General features: G+C 38.1%; 1 protein-coding gene across 1 annotated transcript in view; it reads left to right on the top strand.

Moving 5' to 3' along the window:
- RnrL (Ribonucleoside diphosphate reductase large subunit) overlaps positions 1–22,920 on the top strand; it is a 78,512-nt gene that overhangs the window by 43,294 nt on the left and 12,298 nt on the right. The window contains exons 9-13 of the mRNA XM_067153996.2: positions 3,694–3,843; positions 3,970–4,191; positions 11,790–12,002; positions 17,172–17,267; positions 18,650–18,838. Coding sequence (XP_067010097.1) covers positions 3,694–3,843; positions 3,970–4,191; positions 11,790–12,002; positions 17,172–17,267; positions 18,650–18,838 — 870 coding nt within the window. The remainder of the gene's footprint in view (positions 1–3,693; positions 3,844–3,969; positions 4,192–11,789; positions 12,003–17,171; positions 17,268–18,649; positions 18,839–22,920) is intronic.

The following is a 22,920-nucleotide window of genomic DNA, read 5'->3' as shown; positions in this document are numbered from 1 at the left end:
ACTAACAAGACTGGAGCTTTTCTAAAAGTGTAGGACATAAATAGTCCTATCTTGTTGAGTTCCACACCCACAATTTTGGCTTTGAATGATTTATACTATACTGGACATGTGTACTCAGCTACAGAATAGCTCGGCTGAAAGTCAGATGTCTTAACTGCATATGGATATGCACTTGAAGTTGTTGTGGTTAACTTCTGCATGATGTTATTTCTAGCAGCCTGTTCACGTGTTCAAGCCTTGCTTTCTGAGCATGCATCACTGTTCACCAGTCTCTAATGTTTTCAACATCCACGTCCTCACGAAATAAGTCGTTTCATTAGATTTGAACTATAACACTGTTCTACATCTGAACACTCCATGATCTATCAGCTGTATGAGCGACATAATTTTCACAGCAAGAATATGCTTTGGTTGTCCCTTAACTAAGGCCACAGTCGCTTCCTTCCCAGTCCTAGCTCTTGCTTGAATCAGTATGGTGGCGCTCCATTGACGCTGCATCTTTATAAAGAAATTTTTTTAGAACCCTGAACGGATAATCTGCAAACCACATAATCGACAGTTTTCTGTATCTGTAATAGTTTGGGCAGTGTATTTTCTTCTAAGGCTTCCAAATACAGTTGAAGCTCGATATCTCGTACCTCCATTACTTGAATTTTCATTGTCTTGAAGTCACTTAAATTTCCCAGCCGTTTGTCCTATTCTTAATGTGTATTTATTTCTCTATTACTCGAAATTCGGTTACACAAATTTCTTGGTTTCTCGAAGCAGACATTTCCTTCATTCAAGCCTGAAATCCTCTGTAACTAGAATTTTGTGCAATATTAACTGTGCAATAGGGCATTTGTGGTTTGTGAGGAACCGTTAACAAGTAAAGAAAGGGTTACAATGATGCTGAGAGCTAATACAACGGGAGCGAAAAACTAAAACTTCTAATGATCGAAAAATCGGTGAAGTCTTGTTGTTTCTTGGGTGTGAATTAATTACTGGTCACGTACGAAAGCAACCTCCAAAGTCGCGGATGATAAACTCCATTTACGAATCTCGGCTGCGTGGTAGTGACGAAGTATCAACGTGAAGGGAGGAAAGGTTAACAGTAACAAACAGAAGAGACTGTTTGTTTTCCAAAGGTGTTAACGGAGATATGTCTCTTGTTACACTACTGTATGTGCTGTATCCTGACTTCTAAAAGTTATTATAATGAGGGTTATAATTGAAGGGCTGAGAACTATAGTGGGCCAAGTGCCATTTTTTTTAAATGTAGAAAATTAAGGTTAAAGTTTAGCCACTGCTGTAATTCACAGACACAGATTACAGAGACGACAACATTTGCATGTTATAATTAATAGATCCATTAATCACTACAAAGCAAAATACAAAGATTATCTGGCTTTTTAATACAAATAAAAAGTAAATGAATACCATCATTTTCCACTGGAGTGGATTTGGCCCACTTTGGCTCTAAACAGAAAGGATGGATTTTAACAGTACGCCAGTGGGCCAACTCCACATGGCACTGTAAGGTAATTCATTTTGCCGTAGTTACATCACAGTATTGCAAATCCGTAAATAACTTATGATTAACTGGTGGAATGAATGGAAGTATGGCAATTAAATCATCATATTTAGCTTTTGTCAGCGTAATGGGTTCTGTGTAAGCAGGGCTCAGTTCCCATGGTGAAGGTACTGAATTTGTTACCTTTGCAGATGGCCTGCCCGTACGAGAAGGTGAAATATCGAGGATTTTCCATTCGTCCATTTCGTTGAGGGTGTACCTGAACTTAATCTTAAGAGGTTCATTAGACTAGAAACGAAACCACCTAATTTTGAGCCACCCAAACTTCTCCCCATCTACTGTTTCCTTACGATAGACAAAGTTTTTTGAGAGCTCCTTATTGTTCACAAATTCTTTCTGTTCCCTTTTCTTCACACTAAAGGGCTTATTTCTCCTACATTCCTTAACTAAGGTCACATAATCTTCTACCGAAAACAGTGATTTTGCCGTATGTTTTGAAGCTTCGATGGTACTAAAATCTCTGTCATTAGGCAAATATGAATGGCCAGGTTCTACAAACTTTTGATCAATAGTTTTAAATTGGGAATAATGAACTAATGTGGCCCACAAGGATGCAATATATCGATTCCTATTCTGACCACCACAAGTGTCTGAATAGGCTATTAAATGATTTGCTGTTGCGCTGACGTTCCTCAGGTAATACAGAATACAATCATGAACCTACTTCTGTTGGGCCCCTTTGTGCTGTATCTTCACCCCACAAGTACATGTACCCTTTCCTACATTATACACCCAAAATTTCCTCTTGTAAAATTAAACGCTACTTATTAAGGGAAGGAGGAGGGTTTGCTGCACGTCAAATCACTGCTTCTCTTTTCCTCATGGCCGATGTCCACCATGATACTACGCATATCACGTGACTCAGAGCAAGCAAGTGATTGGTCATGCGGATTTGGCCCACTATGGCACTACCTCCAGCGGCTAGTTCAATTTGGTTGATATTTTGTGACCCTGTAGCACATAAATGGGAAGACGTAGAGGTAGCCCAGTTGGAGAGATAATACCTAAGACAGAAATGAACCGCTAGGTGGCATTAACTCAATTTCGACGGCTGGTGGATTTGGCCCACTATGGTTCTCATCCCTTCAATTAAAGTGATGCCGGAAAATAGAGTTTGTTTGTATATTTTTAAACACTGTTAAAAATAATGTATTCAGTATAAGCCCGTAGATACATATGATTCAATTATGTGCTGTACATGCTCAGAAACGCCATTCTCTTTATTTCAAAATTTCTATAACTTGAAATAAAATTTAGCTTCCGGGGTGATTAGAGATATCGAGGTTCCACTGTAAACATTTTTGTCAACTTGCTCCATTATTTAATTTAATTTGCTTCCATCCCAGATAAGTTATCAGAATTATATACAGCCTATAATAAATTTTTAGTAATCAGCTTTCTGACAGTCAAAGCACCGCTTATATACTTTTTATTTATTTATTTATTTATTTATTTATTTATTTATTTATTTATTTATTTATTTATTTATTTATTTATTTATTTATTTTGATTTGTTATGCCCAATTAAGGAGCGTTTTTGAACTTAACAGTGTTTGGTTTTTCATCTTCTCTTCCCAGTATATCTTCATCCTCTCGCTGTGTTCCTTTTAGCATTGTTCAGTCCATCCTGAATTTAGTCAGGTGGTCCTTGCAGAAAATTTGTGTTCGTGAATTAAGGTTCTGAATTTTTTTTTGTTTTGAATGGTTTTTTCATGAATGCCAATTTCATTTATGTCTTCACTGATATCTTTTAGCCATTTATAGTGATTTTCATTGATAAGGCTAAGTTTTAAATTTTCTTGTGAGCCTGTTATTATCCCTTCTACACAAGTGATCATAACATTGTAAGTGCTGTTTTCCTGATGGTATCTGTGATTTTTTTGCAACTTGACAAATTTCATGTTATATCCCTTTCATCCAAATTCCATTTATTCATTTTGGTCCTAAGATTTTTGTGAGGATTTTCTGTTCTTGTTTTTCTTTGGTATAAGTATAGAAAAATACTTTGAGATTATCCTCCATATACAAACTCACTCTCATACATGCGCACAAACACTCTCTCTGGATTTCATATTTTCAATATGTGACGACATTACAGAACTTCATTTTTTCATTTTCAGGTAGCGGTGTGCAACCTAGCCTCCATAGCAGTGAATATGTTTGTTCTTCCTGACAAGACGTATGATTTTAAGAAACTTAAGGAGGTGTCTAAGGTTGTCACAAAGAATCTTAACAAGATCATTGAAGGCAACTATTACCCAGTACCTGAGGTATTTATTACTTGTAACACAATTTTTTTAACCTGTATCCTATGATTGTCTCCAGTTTGTTATGTTGACTGTGAAAGGATTAATATTATGGACATATATTCATGTCAGTTGTCTTGGATATTTCAGGCAAAGGTATCTAACATGAGGCATCGACCTATTGGAATTGGCATTCAGGGTCTTGCTGATGCCTTTATCCTAATGCGCTTCCCATTTGAGAGTGAAGAGGCTCGGAAACTAAACATCCAGATTTTTGAAACTATTTATTATGGCGCACTAGAGGCTAGCTGTGAGTTAGCTGCAGAGTTTGGCCCATATGAGACTTACGCAGGCTGCCCTGTCAGTAAGGGAGTAAGTATATTGTTCAATAAGGTTATATATTCTCAGTTGAATCTAGATTCACATACACCTATTGGAGTTTTCACAATAAATAATGCTATATTGCTTCCAACAAAGTATTTCTCAATTTTGATTGGCTGAGACACTGACCATTTGTTTTATTTAATTGATAATGCCCTGGCTAGATGCGTGGGCAGTGTGTTTTGTTCAGTGAATTGGTGCTTTTAAATTTTTATCGGGTAAGATCCACTCAGTGTTTTAAATATGCCAGGGTTACTGTAACATATTACCTTCAAAATCATGTGAGCGAAGATATCGTTGCCTTCATAACGTTGGAATAGACTATTCCTGTTCCATTACTTTTATTCAGTTTACCCCAAGTTTTGTGAGTGTGTGGCTCATCCTTCCGACCTGTGCATCCTGTCATATGCACTATGTACATCTTCCTATGATACTATTAGTGCTTTGTCCAACTCGTTGGCTGAATGGTCAGCGTACTGGCCTTCAGTCCAGAGGGTCCAGGGTTCGATTTCCTGCTGGGTGGGGTATTTTAACCTTCATTGGTTAATTCCAGTGGCCTGGGGGCTGGGTGTTTGTGCTGTCCCAAACATCCCTGCAACTCACAAACCACATGTAACACTATCCTCCACCACAATAACGCGCAGTTATCTACACGTGGCAGATGCCGCCCACCCTTGTCGGAGGGTCTGCCTTGCAAGGGCTGCACTCGGCTAGAAATAGCCGCACGAAATTATTATATTAGTGCTTTCACCAGTTGACTGTTTGGTACCTCAGTGCTGAGTTCTTCCTGACAAGGCGTATGATTTTAAGAAACTTAAAGGAGGCGCGAATGGAAAATTCTGCGCTTATGATTAATATTATTTTGAGGGAAAACTAAATTACACTTTTTGTGCCCACGTGTTCATCAACTTTATAGTAAAGAGCCCAAAATAAAATTGTTTCCTAAGATCTGTAGGCAGTTAATACCTGTAACTCCTTACAAGTACATAAGTTGATATTTTAAAATATTTTCTATACCTGGGATGTGGTGAGTGCTCATTGTTTTCCACCAGTCGTTTGTGATACCGATTTGTTTTATCAACAACCAGCTGCACCAACTCCACTGGCACAAAAGTTTTTTAAAAAATAAATGATTTTGGGGTTGTCATCAAACACTACTTGGCTCCCGGAGTGTCACAGTTACTTGAAAATTTGGTGGAGAAGTCATCTGTCTGCCACAAAAATAGTTATGAAATAGTTTTCGAACTTGCTGTGTTTTTCTTCTTTTATTTAGAAGGGGGCTATGTTTATTTCTCATTTACAATATTTTCATTCTCTCTGTATCAATCTCACTTTCAAAATTGCTTAACAATTCATTAAAATCATCTGCATCGTCGCTTTCCGATATGGTTAATAACTAAAAGATTCTTTAATCCAAAATAACATCACTGTGAGAGCAACTAGCTTGTTGATCCGCAATGCTTGTTTACATCATAGATGAACTCCACAAACGTCTACAAAAAGCTCTGTAAGTTACTTCCTGAAGCTATAAGCCGTGTTCAGTTAGTTATGCATAATGCCCAACAGATGGCAGAATATGCCAGAGATCGAATCGGCACTCGAGAGTGAACCGGGAAGCTCAAAAAAAACTTGATAAAGTTCTTGTGCACCGTCTATAGACGGGTGTAGCAGTGCTGGACCAGCCGCGTCAGCCCGTCTGTCGGCAGGCTTAGCACTCATTGAGTTAAGTGACTCCAGTTTATTCTTAAAGATTTAATCATCCCATTGTTGGCATGACCTCTAGAGTGACAGGTGTTAGAAGAGATCTGCTCTTGAATTTTTGAAAAGAAATGAACATGAACCTTGAATGAAAGTAGTGGGGCTCACTGTTGTGAATGCTGGTCAAAGAGAATTGGGAACTATAAAATGCTAGTTATTTTTAACCCATATGTGCCCACTGTTGACATTTGTCGACGTTAACATCTGAATATTGTCGATCTTATATCGGTAAACCTGAATAATATTTTTGAGGTGTATTGTTTACAGTTCATAGTTTGATACTTACTGCACAGCACGAAAACAAGAATCACTCGTTATCGCGTGGCTGCGTATGAAATATCATTCCGTATACACTCAAGAGGATGAAGCTTCCATCACGGAGAGTAATATTTTCTTATAATATTGTTACAGTTGAAAGTAAGATCGGACTTTTGCGTTAAACGTAATAACGAAACATGCCTTTAACAGATTTTGAATTCATTTATGGCTGATTTATAGTTGCTTTTGTCTAGCAGAGCAAAAAATATCCACGTCGACATATGTCGACAGTGGGCGCGAATGGGACTGCCTAAGTACTGATATACAATTTTCATTTATTCTTCTCAGAGTGACCGTCGAACAGATCGTAATCATCCTAGAGGAATCACAAAACATCTTAGACACTAATATATACATAGAACAACCTGAAAATGCTTTCCATAGTGACGGGGATAACGATGTTTATGACTCTGGTAATCAACTCCGGGCTGATGCTGAACTAGTGTGTACAAAAATAAGTGAAAATGGTACAATGGTAATGCTGAAATGAAATACATAACAGTAATTCAGCCAGCATGTATAATTCTGCATAATATGCACATGGGGAGCGTTGATCGGTTGGATCAAAATGTATCTTGTTACCGCATCAGCATCAAAAACAAGAAATGGTACTGGCCTCTAATTGCGTTCCTTCTGAACGTCTCTATGGACAATGCATGGCAACTTTACCGTTTGACCCCAAAGGGCATAGAGGAAAATTTAGACCTTCTCGGCTTCACACGGTACATCGTTAGGACATATATCCTATCTCGTGCCGCTATGCGTCCTAACGCATGAAGACCGAGTACGAAAGTATCTTCACGCGTGTTGCGGGAAGTGCGTTCCGATGGGGTATCCCACTACCTCGAAACAAGAGGGAAGAAAGTGCGATGCGCTCACTGTGGTAAAGCTGCCAGAAAACAGTGCAAAAATGTAACGTTGGCCGCCACGTCCTTTGCTTCGAGTCATTTCACTCACGCTAAACCAGACTGGATGAACGTCAAAACGCAGACTAAACTGTTTTGAAATTCTACACGTAGTTTTCCTTTTTTGCTATTTTCAGAGTGACCCTACTTTCTCAAAATTTGGTATTGTGTGTATAATAAGTAATATAAACATACGAATATTGTCCTTTTGTCTTGAAACAGTATGCATTCTAAATTGAGACGAAAATGTTCATTTATGTTTTGAATCATGTTTTTTAAATATTTTCTGCTTATTCAACACTTATGTGACTAATATTCACTAACTGACTAATTATTACATTTATATAAGCTTAAAATGCGAAGAAAAGTTCCTTTTTTTTTGAGCATGTCTCTTACCGTACCCGTTCATGCTCACTGTCGACATATGTCGACACGGTAAATCTCCGCGAAAATATGATAATGTAACCTAAAATCATCATAAGCCTTTCATTTAGGTTACAAACAACTGTACTTACGAAATATATCGCAATATTCCACAGAAAAATAATTTGGGCAGATATGGGTTAAATAAAGTAGTGATTCCAAAGTTGAATTCAGTTCTCCATTGCCTTCAAATTAGAACCTGACGTTTTGGAAGACTGATTTTGAAAGTCAGGTGACGAGAAGGGTTGCTACGGAAGCTAGTGATTTATCACTTCCTCTGAATACTGGTAAGGATGTTTAGACACCCGTATGAAACTTATGCAGGGAGTAAGTATATTGTTCAATAAGGTTATATATTCTCAGTTGAATCCAGATTCACATACACCTGTTGGAATTTTCACAATAAATAATGCTATACAGTGGAACCTCGATTAACCGTTCCCATAAACTACGTTTTCCCGGAATATGCGTTCAAATTACGTGGTCTCGCGAGCATCGGAATTAAATCACGTTGTAAAAATCCTGCATTATTCGTTCCTCGAAGAAACTATTTCCCAGATCAACCGTCCAGAAATTTCAGTCCCATCAACGCTAAATCCTCGATCAATCGTTTTTTAATAAAATGTATCTCACGAAAGGACGCTGTGACATACTTAAGGATCTTGGTGTTACCGCACCAGTCATTGCGATAATTAGAGCAAGTACTGTACTGGAAAAGCGATCGGCGGCGAACTTGCATAAAAAACCGTCTTAGCATCACATTCAGGTGTTATTGTTTAGAGAATGTCGGAAATCATAAAGCAGAGAGTAGCCACAACATTGTAAGGAGACACGGCGCATTTCGACAGTTCTGCTTGAAGACGGAACAAGTTTCGTCAAATGTTCGCACTTATAAAACGTCCACATTATGTTCAGGGTTAGATGTTTATATTTTTACTTTTTTCAATCGTACTGCCAAATACGTTTTTGGCACTTTCCTCAGGGCACTGTAGAGTAAGTGGGCTTTCAGGCAGGAATCGAAACTGCTCGTTTTTAACACAAATTTAGTACCATATTTTAATATTATCGTACACGGTTATGTTAGCGAGAGTTGCAACTTACATTAAAAAAGAAAGCCATGGGAGGTCTTGGGATTGCCTATTGCTGGTTTGGTCCTAATGTAAGACTGGAAATTTTATGTTTTCGTGTTAAAATGCCAAAAACCACAGTTGTTTTATTTGCGCATGTTACATTTAAATGATTTGTATCATATCCAACTTGTACTGACATGTGCAGCGACCGTGCTTTCCACATGACGTTCTCTTTCCAATTAGATTAGATTAGCGACGGGCAGAATTGAATATAATGCATTCGAGAACTTTTGAGAATCAATACTTACATTTGAAACCATGTTTTCGTGTTCAACATAAACTTTAAAAGTCGATGTAGGCCTAATTTACACGGTAGGCCTACAAGATTTCCAGAAACTGACTCCGAACAGTATACCGGAGACCAAATTACAATGAAAGATTAAGAAAAGAAGGGATTTTGCCATCATGTTGGGCACTTTTGTATCTAATATCAATACTTACATTTGAAACCATGTTTTCGTGTTCAACATAAACTTTAAAAGTCGATGTAGGCCTAATTTACACGGTAGGCCTACAAGATTTCCAGAAACTGACTCCGAACAGTATACCGGAGACCAAATTACAATGAAAGATTAAGAAAAGAAGGGATTTTGCCATCATGTTGGGCACTTTTGTATCTAATGTGCTTTATTTTATTAAATGAGGGAATTAAAAACTACTTGTGGTCGAGTGTCGTTCAGCTTGGCGTTATTAGACTTTTAGAAGAGTTTGGTCAATCAAAGTTGCTGAACGGAAAAGTTTTCACGGGAAACTGATGAAGATTCCCCTGTAAAATTGAATATAAAGTATTGAGACTTTGAACTTGCATACCGGTAATTAATGCGGTTTCGCGGTCTAACATGCCTGCCTCTCATCCAGAGGGCCTGGGTTCGATTCTGACGAGGTCAGACAATTTTACCTGTATATAAGGGCTGGTCCCAGGTCCACTCAGCCTATGTGATTACCTTTAATTGAGGAGCTATCTAATGGTGAGATGCCGACCCTGATCTATAGAGCCAGGAATATCGGCCGAGAGGATTCGTCACACTGACCATGCGTCACCTCGTAATCTGCAGGCCTTCGGGCTGAGCAGCAGTCGCTTGGCAGGCAAAGTCCCATTGGGGCTGTAGTTTGGTTTGGTTTAGGAGTTTTTGCAAGATTATAATTATACATACACTATTTCATTTTTATGATGTTTAGCCAAAATTGTTGACGGTTTTCATTCATTCCCGGATTTTGCATTTTCGCGTGTTGTACGTTTTCATGGTCCCTCGAAAAACGGAGAATCGAGGTTCCACTGTATTGCTTCCAACTAAGTATTTCTCATTGGGACTTGGGACTGGATAAGAGTGTTGGACTGCTGGTGGTTTGCAGGGGTATCATTCCAAAATCATTTCAACGGTCTTGTTCTCATTTTCATTTTGAAAATATTCTATATAAAGAAGTGGCATGGTTATCTTTAAGAGGCAGTCTTAAACTGTTTAAGGAATCTTCTTCATAACTAGCAATGTCTTGGTCAACATTTCTTAATCTTTCGTTATACATGTGTGTATGTTCAGTCATCAGCCCTAAGGCTGGTTGGATCCTCAACAACTCCATCATCATCTGTCATATATGGTCTAGGCATCACTGAAGAGGCGTACTAGGGAAATGAGGAGTGGGGTAGTTTCCCGTTGCTTTCCTCATCTACATACATAATGTACCGTATTTACCTGAATATAAAATGACTCTCTAAAAATTATATCCTTTTTCAGGAAGATTTTTTTTGTAAGCATGTCATTCGTAAGCGTTATGAAATAAAACGCACGGAGCAAGTGGTTGCGCTGTTTGGATCACATAGCCGTCAGCTTGCATTTGGGAGGTTGGCGTTTTAGGTCTTTTTTGTTATTGTTAGTTTTTAGGACATTATTTGAGAATTTTTAGGTCATTTATTAGCATTTTTAGGTCAACAAACTCAGGGCCATGATGATGATGATGATGATTATTATTATTATTATTATTATTATTATTATTATTATTATTATTATTATTATTATTATTATTCTGTACTCCAAAGAAGGCTGCAGCTGAAAATTTCGGACCCTTTGTTTTGTATGTACTCTATCCTTCGTGTTCTTAATGTTCTCCATCATTTTCTTAGATGTATTTATGTATTTTGCTCTTACTAGCTTTTTTTATGTGAGCTTTTATGAGATATTCTCATGTATAAAAAGAAAATAATCCAGATGAATGTGTGCACAGTCTGTACTGTCCTTTCAGTTGCCTTTAAATCAGAAGGCTGTGACAGATTCCGACTTCCTTCAAGAATTTTGATCAGTCCTTCATATTGTCTTGAATATTGAAAATTGAAACTTTGCGTGTTAAAACTTTTAATAGGCATGTTCACAAAATTTCCTTGAAGTCAATGGAGAATTGAATTCAACTTTGGAATCATTACTTTCTTGATGCCTAAAATCTAAGGTTATCGGCCCACTGCTTTCTTTAAAAATAACTACTGTTTTCTAAATATACAGTATGTAAATATGACTTATGTGTAAGCAGGTTCAAATTAGTTTGCATGTTTGCTGATATTCACAATTTCCCTTCAATTTTGTTTCTTTCAGTTATTTCTCGAATTTAAACTGGACAATCTAGAAAATCCTGCAGTTGATATTTACAAATACAGTTCTCCATTCAAAAATGTCACTTCCATCTTAAATAGAACAAAATGCTAAAATCTGCCAACTCCAATAATGCATTCTTATTTGGTGAATTAGACTTCTGTGTCTGAAGCTCTTTTAGCTTTAAGGAACTTATTTTGATATTATTTATCTAATTGCTATATTGAGTGCTTAAAATGGAATTTTTGTTGTTGATATCGTTGATTTTAAGAACTATTTTTCGTTTAGTTTGGCTCAGAATTTTAGGGAGATTTGATGTACCATTCTGTCTTATTAGAGATAAGATTGTGATGGTGCTAAAGAAATCCCTCACCCAAGTTTTAAATTGCCATTTCAGTCCGAATATTTTATTATGATTTCTTATGGTTTTTATATAAACTTGTTGTTAGTAAGTGTTGACCTCTGACTTGTCACAGATACTGCAGTATGACATGTGGGGAGTGACACCGACTGACCTCTGGGACTGGGCTGCTCTGAAGGAGAAGATTGCTGCTCATGGTGTCAGGAACTCGCTCCTGCTGGCACCCATGCCCACTGCATCAACAGCTCAGATTTTGGGCAACAACGAGTCTTTTGAACCTTACACTAGCAACATCTACACACGAAGAGTATTGTCAGGAGAGTTCCAAGTGAGTTTCTTAAAACATGGTACTATTTCGTATACATTCATCAAGAGTTCAATGTTCTCTCATCTTTGCCCCACATGTGATCTTCCCAGAAAGCCTGTCACATCAGGCACCCACCAAACTCCTCAAAAACATTCTCATTTCTTGCTTGTCCTACTGTCATCACAACTGTTGCAAGACCTGCTGTCTGTGTGTACCCAGCACCCTTGTCACCAGTATTAACAAGTCTTTCTCCATATAAGGTTGTCATGACCAATTCGTCCAACATCATATACCAACTTCAGTGCAGACTGCCCAGATTTCTACAATGGCTTTACTATCAACACATTAGACAGATAAATATATGGTTGCTGCACAACCATAACAATGATCTTGCTTTCCCCAGTCATACCCAGCTTTATGAATCCATATTTGATTATTGCACTACATTTGAAGTCCTTGAAACTTTGACCTCCATATTCCCACGTTCTTTCCCTTATAAATTCCGAAATTGGAAATCAAGTGTAGGAAAGCACCCAGCTTTATCTGACCCCAACTTGGCAGGTTCGATCCTGGCTCAGTCCGGTGGTATTTGAAGGTGCTCAAATACGTCAGCCTCGTGTCGGTAGCTTTACTGGCACTTAAAAGAACTCCTGCGGGACAAAATTCCAGCACCTCGGCGTCTCCGAAAACCGTAAAAAAGTAGTTAGTGGGACGTAAAACAAATAACATTATTATAACATTACATACCCACTCCTTTTTTCCTTTCTCTTGTCTCGCCTATCTCCCTGCCTTTACCTCATGATACTGTCTACTTAAGTACAATAAAGGTCCCTACAAATCTTTTTCTATCCACTGACTAAAGCTGCAGCCAAAAATTTTGGACTTGTGTGTATAAGGCAGGCCACTCCCGCCAATTCAGCAGAGAATTTACCCTCTCTTCCTTCTGCACTGTGACATAATGAGGCAAACAGCCAAGGCTCCGGCAAACTTATGAGTGAGTGCTTGCGTGTGGTATAAGCAATAAATTTCAAGATATTGATGGATATGACTTAATTTTTACAAAAACTTTAGTTTATTATCCACCTAATCAATACATAGTTTACTCTCAAACAGTACTAGTTTCGACCATATGTAGCAGTCATCCTCAGCTATTAATAATAAAATTAGAATTAGGATGTAGTAACGTCATGAACGAAAAGGGGATTAAACCACTTGAATTAAGACTATAAATACAAACGCATAAAATACACTAATGTACACATTTAAAAGTCCACATTGGACATTTGAAAATGGTCAAGCAGATTTGGAATAATAACTAAATCACAAGATTAATGGCATTTAAAATGATTTCAAAACTGCACTTTTGTCTAACAAAAGACGACAAAACATTGTCTATTAGTAGTCTCATGATGGATTGTAGTAAAAAATGCATTACAAAAGAATATCACAATGTTGACGCATATAAAATTGGTTAATTGTTGTTGTGTCTCTCGACGGCCATATCACCTCAACTAGAGTATGGTTCCAGTGTATGGGAGGCTCACCAGGATTACTTGATTCAAGAATGAAAATATCCAAAGAAAAGCAGCTTGATTTGTTCTGGGTGATTTGCAACAAAAGAGTAGCCGTAACAAAAATGTTGCAAAGTTTGGGTTGGGAATAATTGGGAGAAAGGAGACAAGCTGCTTGACTAAGTGATATGTTCCGAACTGTCAGTGATGAGATGGCGTAGAATTGCATTAGTAGACGAATAAATATGAGTGGTGCTTGTAAAAGTAGGAAAGATCGCAATATGAAGATAAAGTTGGAATTCAAGAGGACAAATTGGGAGATGTTCAATAACTTTCCAATTTCTTTGCAGTCATTTAAAAAAAGGCTAGAAAAACAGCAAATAGGGAATCTGCCACCTGGCTGACTGCCCTAAATGTAGATCATTAGTGATTGATCACTGAAGGAACAATTTTCTTTTGTTATAATAAGTGAAGGATACCACAACAGGATGTAAATGGATCAGATAAGTAGGAGAGGATCTGAAGGAAATAGGCCTTACGACAGAAGACACCACAAATAAGATAAAATTGAATACAAAACTTAAGAATACAAACCTCCGCTTTACCCTTACACAAAACAAACCTACAATACGCATATTTTCAACTGAGGAAAGGGCCCGAAGATCGGAGCGTCTGAAGTACTGGGAGGACCGCAAAGCCTGAACAATCCCTTCAAAAAGACCTGAACGACGGACTGACTAAAGTGATCCTATGTGGTCATAAAAGAAGTGAAGGATATCCCAGTGTTATTAACTAAGGCCACAGCCGCTCCTTCCCACTCCTAGCTCTTTCCTACCCCATCGTCTTAATCCTGTATTGATGCGACATAAACTAAATTGAGAAGGAAAAAAAAGTTCTTTAGTTGTTTATGTATCTTACCACCTAGGCGCGGTTTATTCAACTCTGTGTTAAATTTTACTAAACAAATGTTAACTAACAAGTGTTATTAATTTAACACTCCGTTTAAAGGTACCCTGTTTCACGAACACATTTCCAACATTTGTTACGAAACAATTGTTGAAGAGAAAATTAACACATTTCCATAAGATTTCTGAATGCGTTTGGCAGTGAGCATCTTTTGTTTCTTTACATATAGCGCTCCTATATGTCTTTTCACAAGAGTTTAATCCTGATGTAAACATGGTATGTCCACACCTCCGCCAAAGAAAGAGTTGTGATTCGCTGAGCGTGTAGTACCGACCTCGTCAACGTCTCATGTTCGGACGTACAGGGTTGCGCATCGCGTACGACAACAGTGCGAAGATCTGAACTTCTGAATAAACGACTGAACCTGGATTCTGTTCATTTAGTTTATTGAACACATTCACAATGCACTGCCTATCGTCACTTTTGAGCGGTTTTCCTCTTTTGTGCTTCACTACACATGATGGTCCTACCTCTTGCTCCATTTCTCTCACTATGAATACTACTTTCCCCCACTACGAGAAGACTTCCTGTAATACACCACGCCTTGTGCCTTCATTTCTTGTTATTTATTCACTATTTTATATATTTAAAAAACATATATATACACACACGGGTATATATGACAACCATATTTTAATTTGATTACGTACTCTTCCAAACACTCTAAATGTAATAAACTAATAAGCTAACATAAAATTAATGCGACGTACTACTTTTCTTCAAGCTTGCATTCAGTCAAGTGAGTGCAACGGTTGCTTGTCCAATCAACTACGTCTATGTCCACGTGCAAAGGCAATGTGCTCTGCCTATTTGTTTACATCAGGATTAAACTCTTGTTAAAAGCGGTATAGTGGCGTGTTGAAGTAGTATTTTTTCAGACAGACACATGGTTGACATCATTATAGGTTATGGTTAGCCGAGACCGCTAAGGCGTAAACATGTCAAGTAAGAGACAACAAAAGCAGATTATGCGAGTGTGCTTAAAAATGAAATAACAGACTGTTATATCACAACATTCGATATAGCCTATTCTTGTAGGAGTGCAATCTAAGGCTCCTACATCACGGGAAAATGTGATAATTGATATGTTTTGAATGATTTTCGGGTATTCTTTCAGTGTGGGGAGAATAATGTAATGCCTTGTTAAGAGGCGGCCGGAGTCAGTTCTAGATTCACATTTTATTTGAAAATATCGCCACTAGTCTCGTTGCTGTCGATAGCTAACTCCACTGATAGTTACGTCGCGGGTGCATAGATGTCAGTAAGAAAGGCAGAGCGAGTGATTCCCCTCTCACCCTCCAGCGTCACATTGTCTGTCACCAGGAAGTTGTTATACAGTACTTGCACGCAGCTGATGGTGTTGACATTTTATTGAGCATGGGTTAGTGCTGAGCGAAACAGTCAAAATAACGTACTGTTTCCGACAAAAATAAATGAAATGGCGTATGGCTTTTAGTGCCGGGAGTGTCCGAAGACAAGTTCGGCTCGCCAGATGCAGGTCTTTTGATTTGACTCCTGTAGGCGACCTGCGCGTCGTGATGAGGATGAAATGATGATGGCGACGGCACATACACCCAGCCCGCATGCCAGAGAAATTAACCAATTATGGTTAAAATTCCCAACCCTGCCGGGAATCGAACCGGGACCCCTGTGACCAAAGGCCAGCACGCCGGACACTATTTCAGATGTTGAAATGAAGTAGTGCATCAACCCTCTCCCCGCCTCACATCTTTCCCTGTACCGGCCAATCAGTGATACATAATATAATTCTATCCAATGAAAATACAAACTGATATAACAGAAGTTAATTCATTTACGCATTTTTTAGTCACACAGTGATACTTTGGACATACGATAAAGATTGTAACGCGACCAAGAACGGAATTTTCCAACAACCCTGAGTAAAAAAAAAAAGGCCTTACAAATTTATAACAGTTTTTTCCCCTTGGAAACAAACAGTTCTGAAATATATAAACAATGTATTAAACATCCCATTGCATATTGTGTTAAAATTTGAATTCGATCAAATAACTTGTTTTCGGAGACGCAGAGGTGCCGGAATGTTGTCCCGCAAGAGTTCTTTAACTTGTCGACCTTCCAATACCACCGCACTGAGCCAGATTCGAACCTGCCAAGGGGCAGAAGGCCTGCGTTCCAACCTTCGAGCCGTTGTGAGAGTCTCTTTGTCTTTATAAAGACGGATTTGAAGTCGTATGTTTTCGTGTAAGTTTTAAATAATAAATGTTACAGCATCTAAATATCCATTAGTTCTGTATTTCACGACTTGAGTGGAGTGTATTTAGAGTAACTACTAAGCTAAAAAAAAAAATTCCACTTCATTCCTGCTCTCGGTGATGTCAGGCGCTTTAGACAATAGCAACGCTGCTCACCCGAATGACCTATTTGACCTGTGAGTTATTCTAGTTATGTTGGAAATCCCCATCACCACACAAAATTTCATGCAAATTTATCTCTTGAAGTAATGGAGATAATGTTTTTGGTCATCTTAAAAGGGGAAAATATATTCTGTAAAGAGAAGACACTTTTACCCATAAAGGTGGGCTTCTCCCCCTCCACAAAAAGAATGTATGGATGTGAGTGAATACCAAGCCAAAGAAATTTGAACTTGCATCCTAATAAAATGTATTTTTTCAGCCCTGCTAAATTATTCAAAGGTTCTCATGTCAATAAAGTGGTACTGTGACCTTTACAGGTTGTGAACCATCATTTGTTGCGAGATCTGACTGAAGCTGGGCTTTGGAATGATGAAATGAAGAATGCCATTATTGCCAATGGAGGCTCAATTCAGGTATGTTATGCCATAGATTTCATTTTTTTTAAACTGAATTATTTCTTGTAACTGTAGGCTAGACTTTATTTATACTTTGTTATCGTCAAGAGCACAAATCCCAGAGAAAACCAGACAAGTGGGTTTTATTTTTTGTTTTTAATGGTAACCTACTATGTCCAGTGCTCTCCATCCTTTCCCACTAACAAGGTCTACATTCAGTGCTAACCATCTGCATTAAACTTTTTCCAATCTCATAGAAGAATGTGATTCGAATGACGAACTTACCATCAAGATTTTCTGGCGACAGTTTATATTAAGATGGTGATTGGATTGATATTATTAGAGACACAGACTGACATTACTCCGAAATGTGCGAATGGTGTATGGAGGAAACTGTGGTCTGATGCTGTATCAGTGCTAGATGGTGAAGTGATCACTGATGTCACCGGTGCAACGAGAGAAATTGAGGACATGGCACGGCAGATTGGATTCACTGATGTCGATGAAGAGAATGTGTGTGACCTCTTAAACTCTCATTCCTAAGATTTGAGCAACAAAGATTTGATCGTTTTCAGTGAGAATAAAGAAGAAACAGAAGTCGGGGAAGTTCAGCCTCTTAGAAAGCTGACAACGAAGACAGTGGCCGAGGCCTTCAGAATGATCGACGCTGCAGTGGCAATTTTCGAAGAACATGATTGTGAAGAATTAAAGAGGTGCAATAGTGAAGGGAGAAGTTTAACATTGTCTTAAATGTTACAAGGGGTTGTATAATCAACTGGCAAAGAAGACTATGCAGTCAACTAATAAACATTTCTTTGCAAAACATTGTGGACCTAAATGAATGTCAAGCGCCTAGCGAGAACACTTCAGCTACAAACTATTTGCATTAAAAGAAATCTGTGGCTGAAACTGAACAGACTGCAGCATTATTAGATTCTTCTGATGTAGATGATCCAGAACCTATTTAGGACTCAATGTAATCATTTTAGTTTATTATTGTGTGTTCCAGTGTTAATTTTTTAAGTGTATAAATTTTGCTTTAAAATGCATTTCAGAAACATGATAATGGTTATTTTTTGTAAAAATAGTAAGAATTTATGCTATTTTCAACTCAATATGTGAGTAAACAGAAACCTAACCCTATATTTTACATATAAAATGGCTCGATTTATGTGAATTTGGTATGAGCTACAATTTCGCGGAACGTAACTGTTCCATATAATGAGGTCTACCTGTACCAACCAGAAAGAGATATTCTCGGGTATTTTCAGGATTTTATGAATTTGTGTAAACTAAAAACCCATGTATACTCAGGATTATATGTTTGTTTGATATTCTTTGTCAGCCAGCCTTTAAGTTCAGGAAGCAGTTCAAATAAAATAAAATCTTTCTTTACTTAGAACATCCCAGGCATCCCAGACAGAATAAAGGCTCTGTACAAGACTGTGTGGGAGATTTCACAGAAGACTGTGATCAAAATGGCGGCCGAACGTGGAGCCTTCATCGATCAGAGCCAGTCTCTCAACATCCACATTGCCGAGCCAAATTATGGAAAGCTCACGTCTATGCATTTCTATGCTTGGAAAGAGGTAAGAAAGGCAAGGTTCTAAAAGCTCAAATATTGTGTTGTGTACATTTTGTTAGCATATTACTGCTTATTCTTATCCTCTTTCTACCTATGACTGTACACCATCTTTGCAATGGCCCTATAAACTTATTAGATGTTCTGAGCTCCGCAATGGGATCTCATTTCTGATAAGAATTCTGATTTTGCCACACACCGTCAGTAATTCACAAGAAAAATTGCCAAATATTTTCAAAGATTATTCAACATTGCTGAAGGTTTGGCAAGATTTGAAAATATTTGGCAACATTTGATAGCATTTTGTTTTAACATGGGGGGAAAGGCAGACAGGAGTTGTGGTTCTTGGACTAGCTTTGGGATACATTCTTAAAAAGAAGAGAAATGTACAATAAACCCTCATTTGTATGGGGAAGGTAGTAATGTGGTTATTTTTAACATAAATTTGCAATGGGTTTACTACCATAACATCATTTGTAGAGGTTATGGTATATTCCATTTGCTCACATTAATTGAATAAAAATGATAGCAATGCAATGGAAATTCGTGTCTTATTAATGAAAACATTTTAGGAATTCCGTAATAATAATATGCAAAGATCATGATGATGATAAAAGATCGTCATAAGTCGAATGTTACTTATAGCATTTACTTATCGGTTACCATACGGTAGCAAATATGAAAGCTCTCCACGTCCTTGAGATATTTCTCTGGCAATCTCTTTGTACGTTGCAGTTGTATTCATTTTATTTCTTACTCTATTAAGTCCATTGAATATAGGCAGGGATGTGCCTCATAGTTGGCAATTAATACACACACAACATCCCTCAGTGATGATAACAAAGCCATTTTTGTTGTTTTGATTCCCTGCAATTCCAACATGCCTAGCAATTCTATGAATTCTGTTGGTCGAATCTGTTAAAAGTCTTGGCAATTCTTTGATCAGTTAGAACTTGTTCTAATTCACTTTCACCTGCAGTCGTTTAAGTGCGGCCAGTATCGAGTATTCAGGAAATAGTAGGTTCGAATCCCACTGTCGGTGGCCCTGAAGATGGTTTTCCGTGGTTTCCCATTTTCACACCAGGCAAATGCTGGGGCTGCACCTTAAATAAAGCCCCGGCTGCTCTATTTCCATTCGTAGGCCTTTCCTATCCCATCGTCGCCATAAGATCTGTGTCGATGCGACGTAAAGCAGTTAGCTAATATACTTTCAATGCTTTAGAAGATTTAATGCTTTAGAAGATTTCTCAAGTATTGCAAGCTATTTGTCAAGTAAACTTAAGAATTATTGAAAATTCATGTGAAGTCTTGAATTTGACTAAAAGTTAATTGTGTACAACAGGCCTAAAATGTTCTACTTTTATAGTTCAGTTATTATGAGTTTCGACTTGATGTTTGAGTGCTGCCTTTTAGTGGAGGGTAAGTGAATTAATCAACTGCCAGTCATAGGCAGCTGATCAGTCCGATGGAGCGCGTTAGATTCCAGTTCTGGTTAGCGGTATTGTCGATCTGTTGCTTTTAGTGTTACAACGTGCTATCAGCTGTGTGTTGTATTGTGCTCAGTTCATTTGGCAGTCTTTGTGCTAGGCTGTTCGTTTATATTTCGTAATGTAGGGTTTATTTATTTATTTATTTATTTATTTATTTATTTATTTATTTATTGTTTAGTATTTTTTAATAGTATAGCGCATTATATTGTACTGAATAGTGTGTAACAAGGTACAATAGTGATCTAGTTTATATGGTATCTTTGTTTAATATTTCGTTTGGTAGTTATATAATAGGTTAATTTTAGGCCCCTGTGTGAATTTCATATTCTGTCATGTCATCGCCTACGTTTAAGGAAGAAGCCCACAAGAGAAGAACCATTCGGGCGTACTCCACTAAGGAGCCAGGCTCGGGAAATTGTTTTCAATAGCCATTTTAACGCTATAGAACTGATTTGGGCCCAGAATTATGTAGCTAAGAATAACAGACTCTTCCAGAGATGCCAACTATTATGATTCAATCGTAATAATTTCAAATTACCCATCACAATTACACCTTTACGAATCATACACCACAAATTACGATTTTTTTGTTGATTTTTAAATCTAAGTGTATGAAGTGTTCAAAAGGATACACAAGGAATGTCATTACAGCGTGAATTCTCAGAATAGTATTTTCAGATTTCTCAGTAATAATTTATACCCCTTTCCTGTCCCTCGTTTAAGAATATGTCGAGTTTTCACGCGCCGAACGCAGTGTGTGCTTCCAGTACCAGAAAAAATAATAGACACCTGTGTGTGGAGTTGTTGTCTTTGTTCGTCACATGACCAGACTTCCATGCAAGTATGAGAGTTCTTTTGTCTTTGTTTTGGCGGCAAAGTGGTGACATACTCCGTTTCATTGTGGATACTGTGTGCGTGACTTTTGAAGTATTTCTTGCGATTTTGGTTGCCAAATTTACATGTCTTCTACGATATGTGCTAATCGTGTTGCAAAATGCGAAAGGTTTGAAATAATGAAGCGATTTCTTGAGCAATAAAATACGTGTAGTGACGTTACCGTGATTAGTGACGTTAAGTAATAAACCAAAAATAGTTACAAAAATTTAGGCAGGAATACTCGAAAGAATGGCCTTGTTTACTGCGTTCCTCAAAATCTCATTCACACCTGTTTTGTAGCATGTGTAGCCGCGATTTTTCAATTGCGCATGGTGAGGAAGAACAAGACTGAGTTCCGTGCTGATATGAACACCGAACTGTTAAGTGCTGTGTTAGTGCAGAGGATGCACATGATATCAAAAGGAAAAGCATGTCACCAGTGTACGTTTACCAAACAGCAGCTACACGCTGTTATGGGAGCAACTACAGTACTCAACACTCAACAAAAGAATGATCCTTCAACCTCCACTCAGATATGCAGATCACCTATTACTTGAGCATGTAAGAATCATACACTCTTTATATGCCAGTCTTTGAATATCTGGTTGAATTGTATGGTGTTCATTGATTTTTCAATCATATGTAAGTTAGTAACATCTCGAAAAGAAAAATTCTATGCCCCCGCCCGTGCCGGAATGATAGAGTTACGAATTGCCTTTCTTGAAAGTTGGCATCTCTGCTCTCCACAGTTTCGGAAGTTGAAAGGCATTTTCGAAGCCGTAGGCTGTATAAGTGCAGTGAACTGGAGCCACGTTGCAAGACACACGAAATCCGAGATGATTAAACCTTGGGAGAAAGAAAGTCTCACAGACAATTATGTTGAATTTATTATCTCTTTAGAGTCAGGGGAGAGTGAAACCTCAACACATGATGACGATGCCAATAGCAACTCAGAAATAAGTGGTGTGTTCCGTTTGTAGGATTATTTCCTTCCTTAGGGGAAATTTAATCTAACGGTAACGCAAGCTCTTCTACATGGTGAGTAGAAATTTAATTTTATTTTCTCGCGTTTTATGTTTTCAAGCATAACTCCTAGGTTTCAGTGAGGGTACCTATAACCTGGAAAACAATTGCCTTTTCCGGCTGCGCCTATCCTGGAGAACAAATGGTTTATTTCAGTGGCATTTCCTCCACTGGGAACCATCATTTACCTTAAAATGATGTATAGACTGAGAAAAGTGGAGGCAGCCAGTGTTAAAGGCACTGGCTGCCAGCAACTGTCCATCTACTGACCCTCTATAGGGGTATTTTCCACTTCAGCGTTAACTTTCACGTGGCTCGCGATGCGGACAGCAGCGGTCAGATGACCTACTGGCGGCCAGTTCCTTCCTGTCTAGACATGCACTTGGTACCCAAGGACAGTAATTTTTCATGAGCGAGTTGTTTGTTGCTTTTGTAGAAGCTCACTGACATGAGTTTCAGTGCAAATATCCAGTCCTCATTACTGCTGAACACCTAACAACATGGCAGCACAGTACCCTCCACCAGAGTACATGTCGACCGGTGCTATCCGGTACAGAATCGTGTACTACTGTAGTTTCGATTGTATCTCAGACAGTGACGTCTCAATTTATGGAGGAAACCCTAAGTTAGGTTTCGAATAAAATTCTTCAACAATTAAAAATGTATACAGTAAAACCTCATTAAGACGTTTCTGCGGGGG

This window comes from Anabrus simplex, chromosome 9, assembly GCF_040414725.1.
Source record: "Anabrus simplex isolate iqAnaSimp1 chromosome 9, ASM4041472v1, whole genome shotgun sequence".
Classification (NCBI taxonomy): Eukaryota; Metazoa; Arthropoda; class Insecta; order Orthoptera; family Tettigoniidae; genus Anabrus; species Anabrus simplex.
This window is presented reverse-complemented; position numbering and strand designations above follow the sequence as displayed.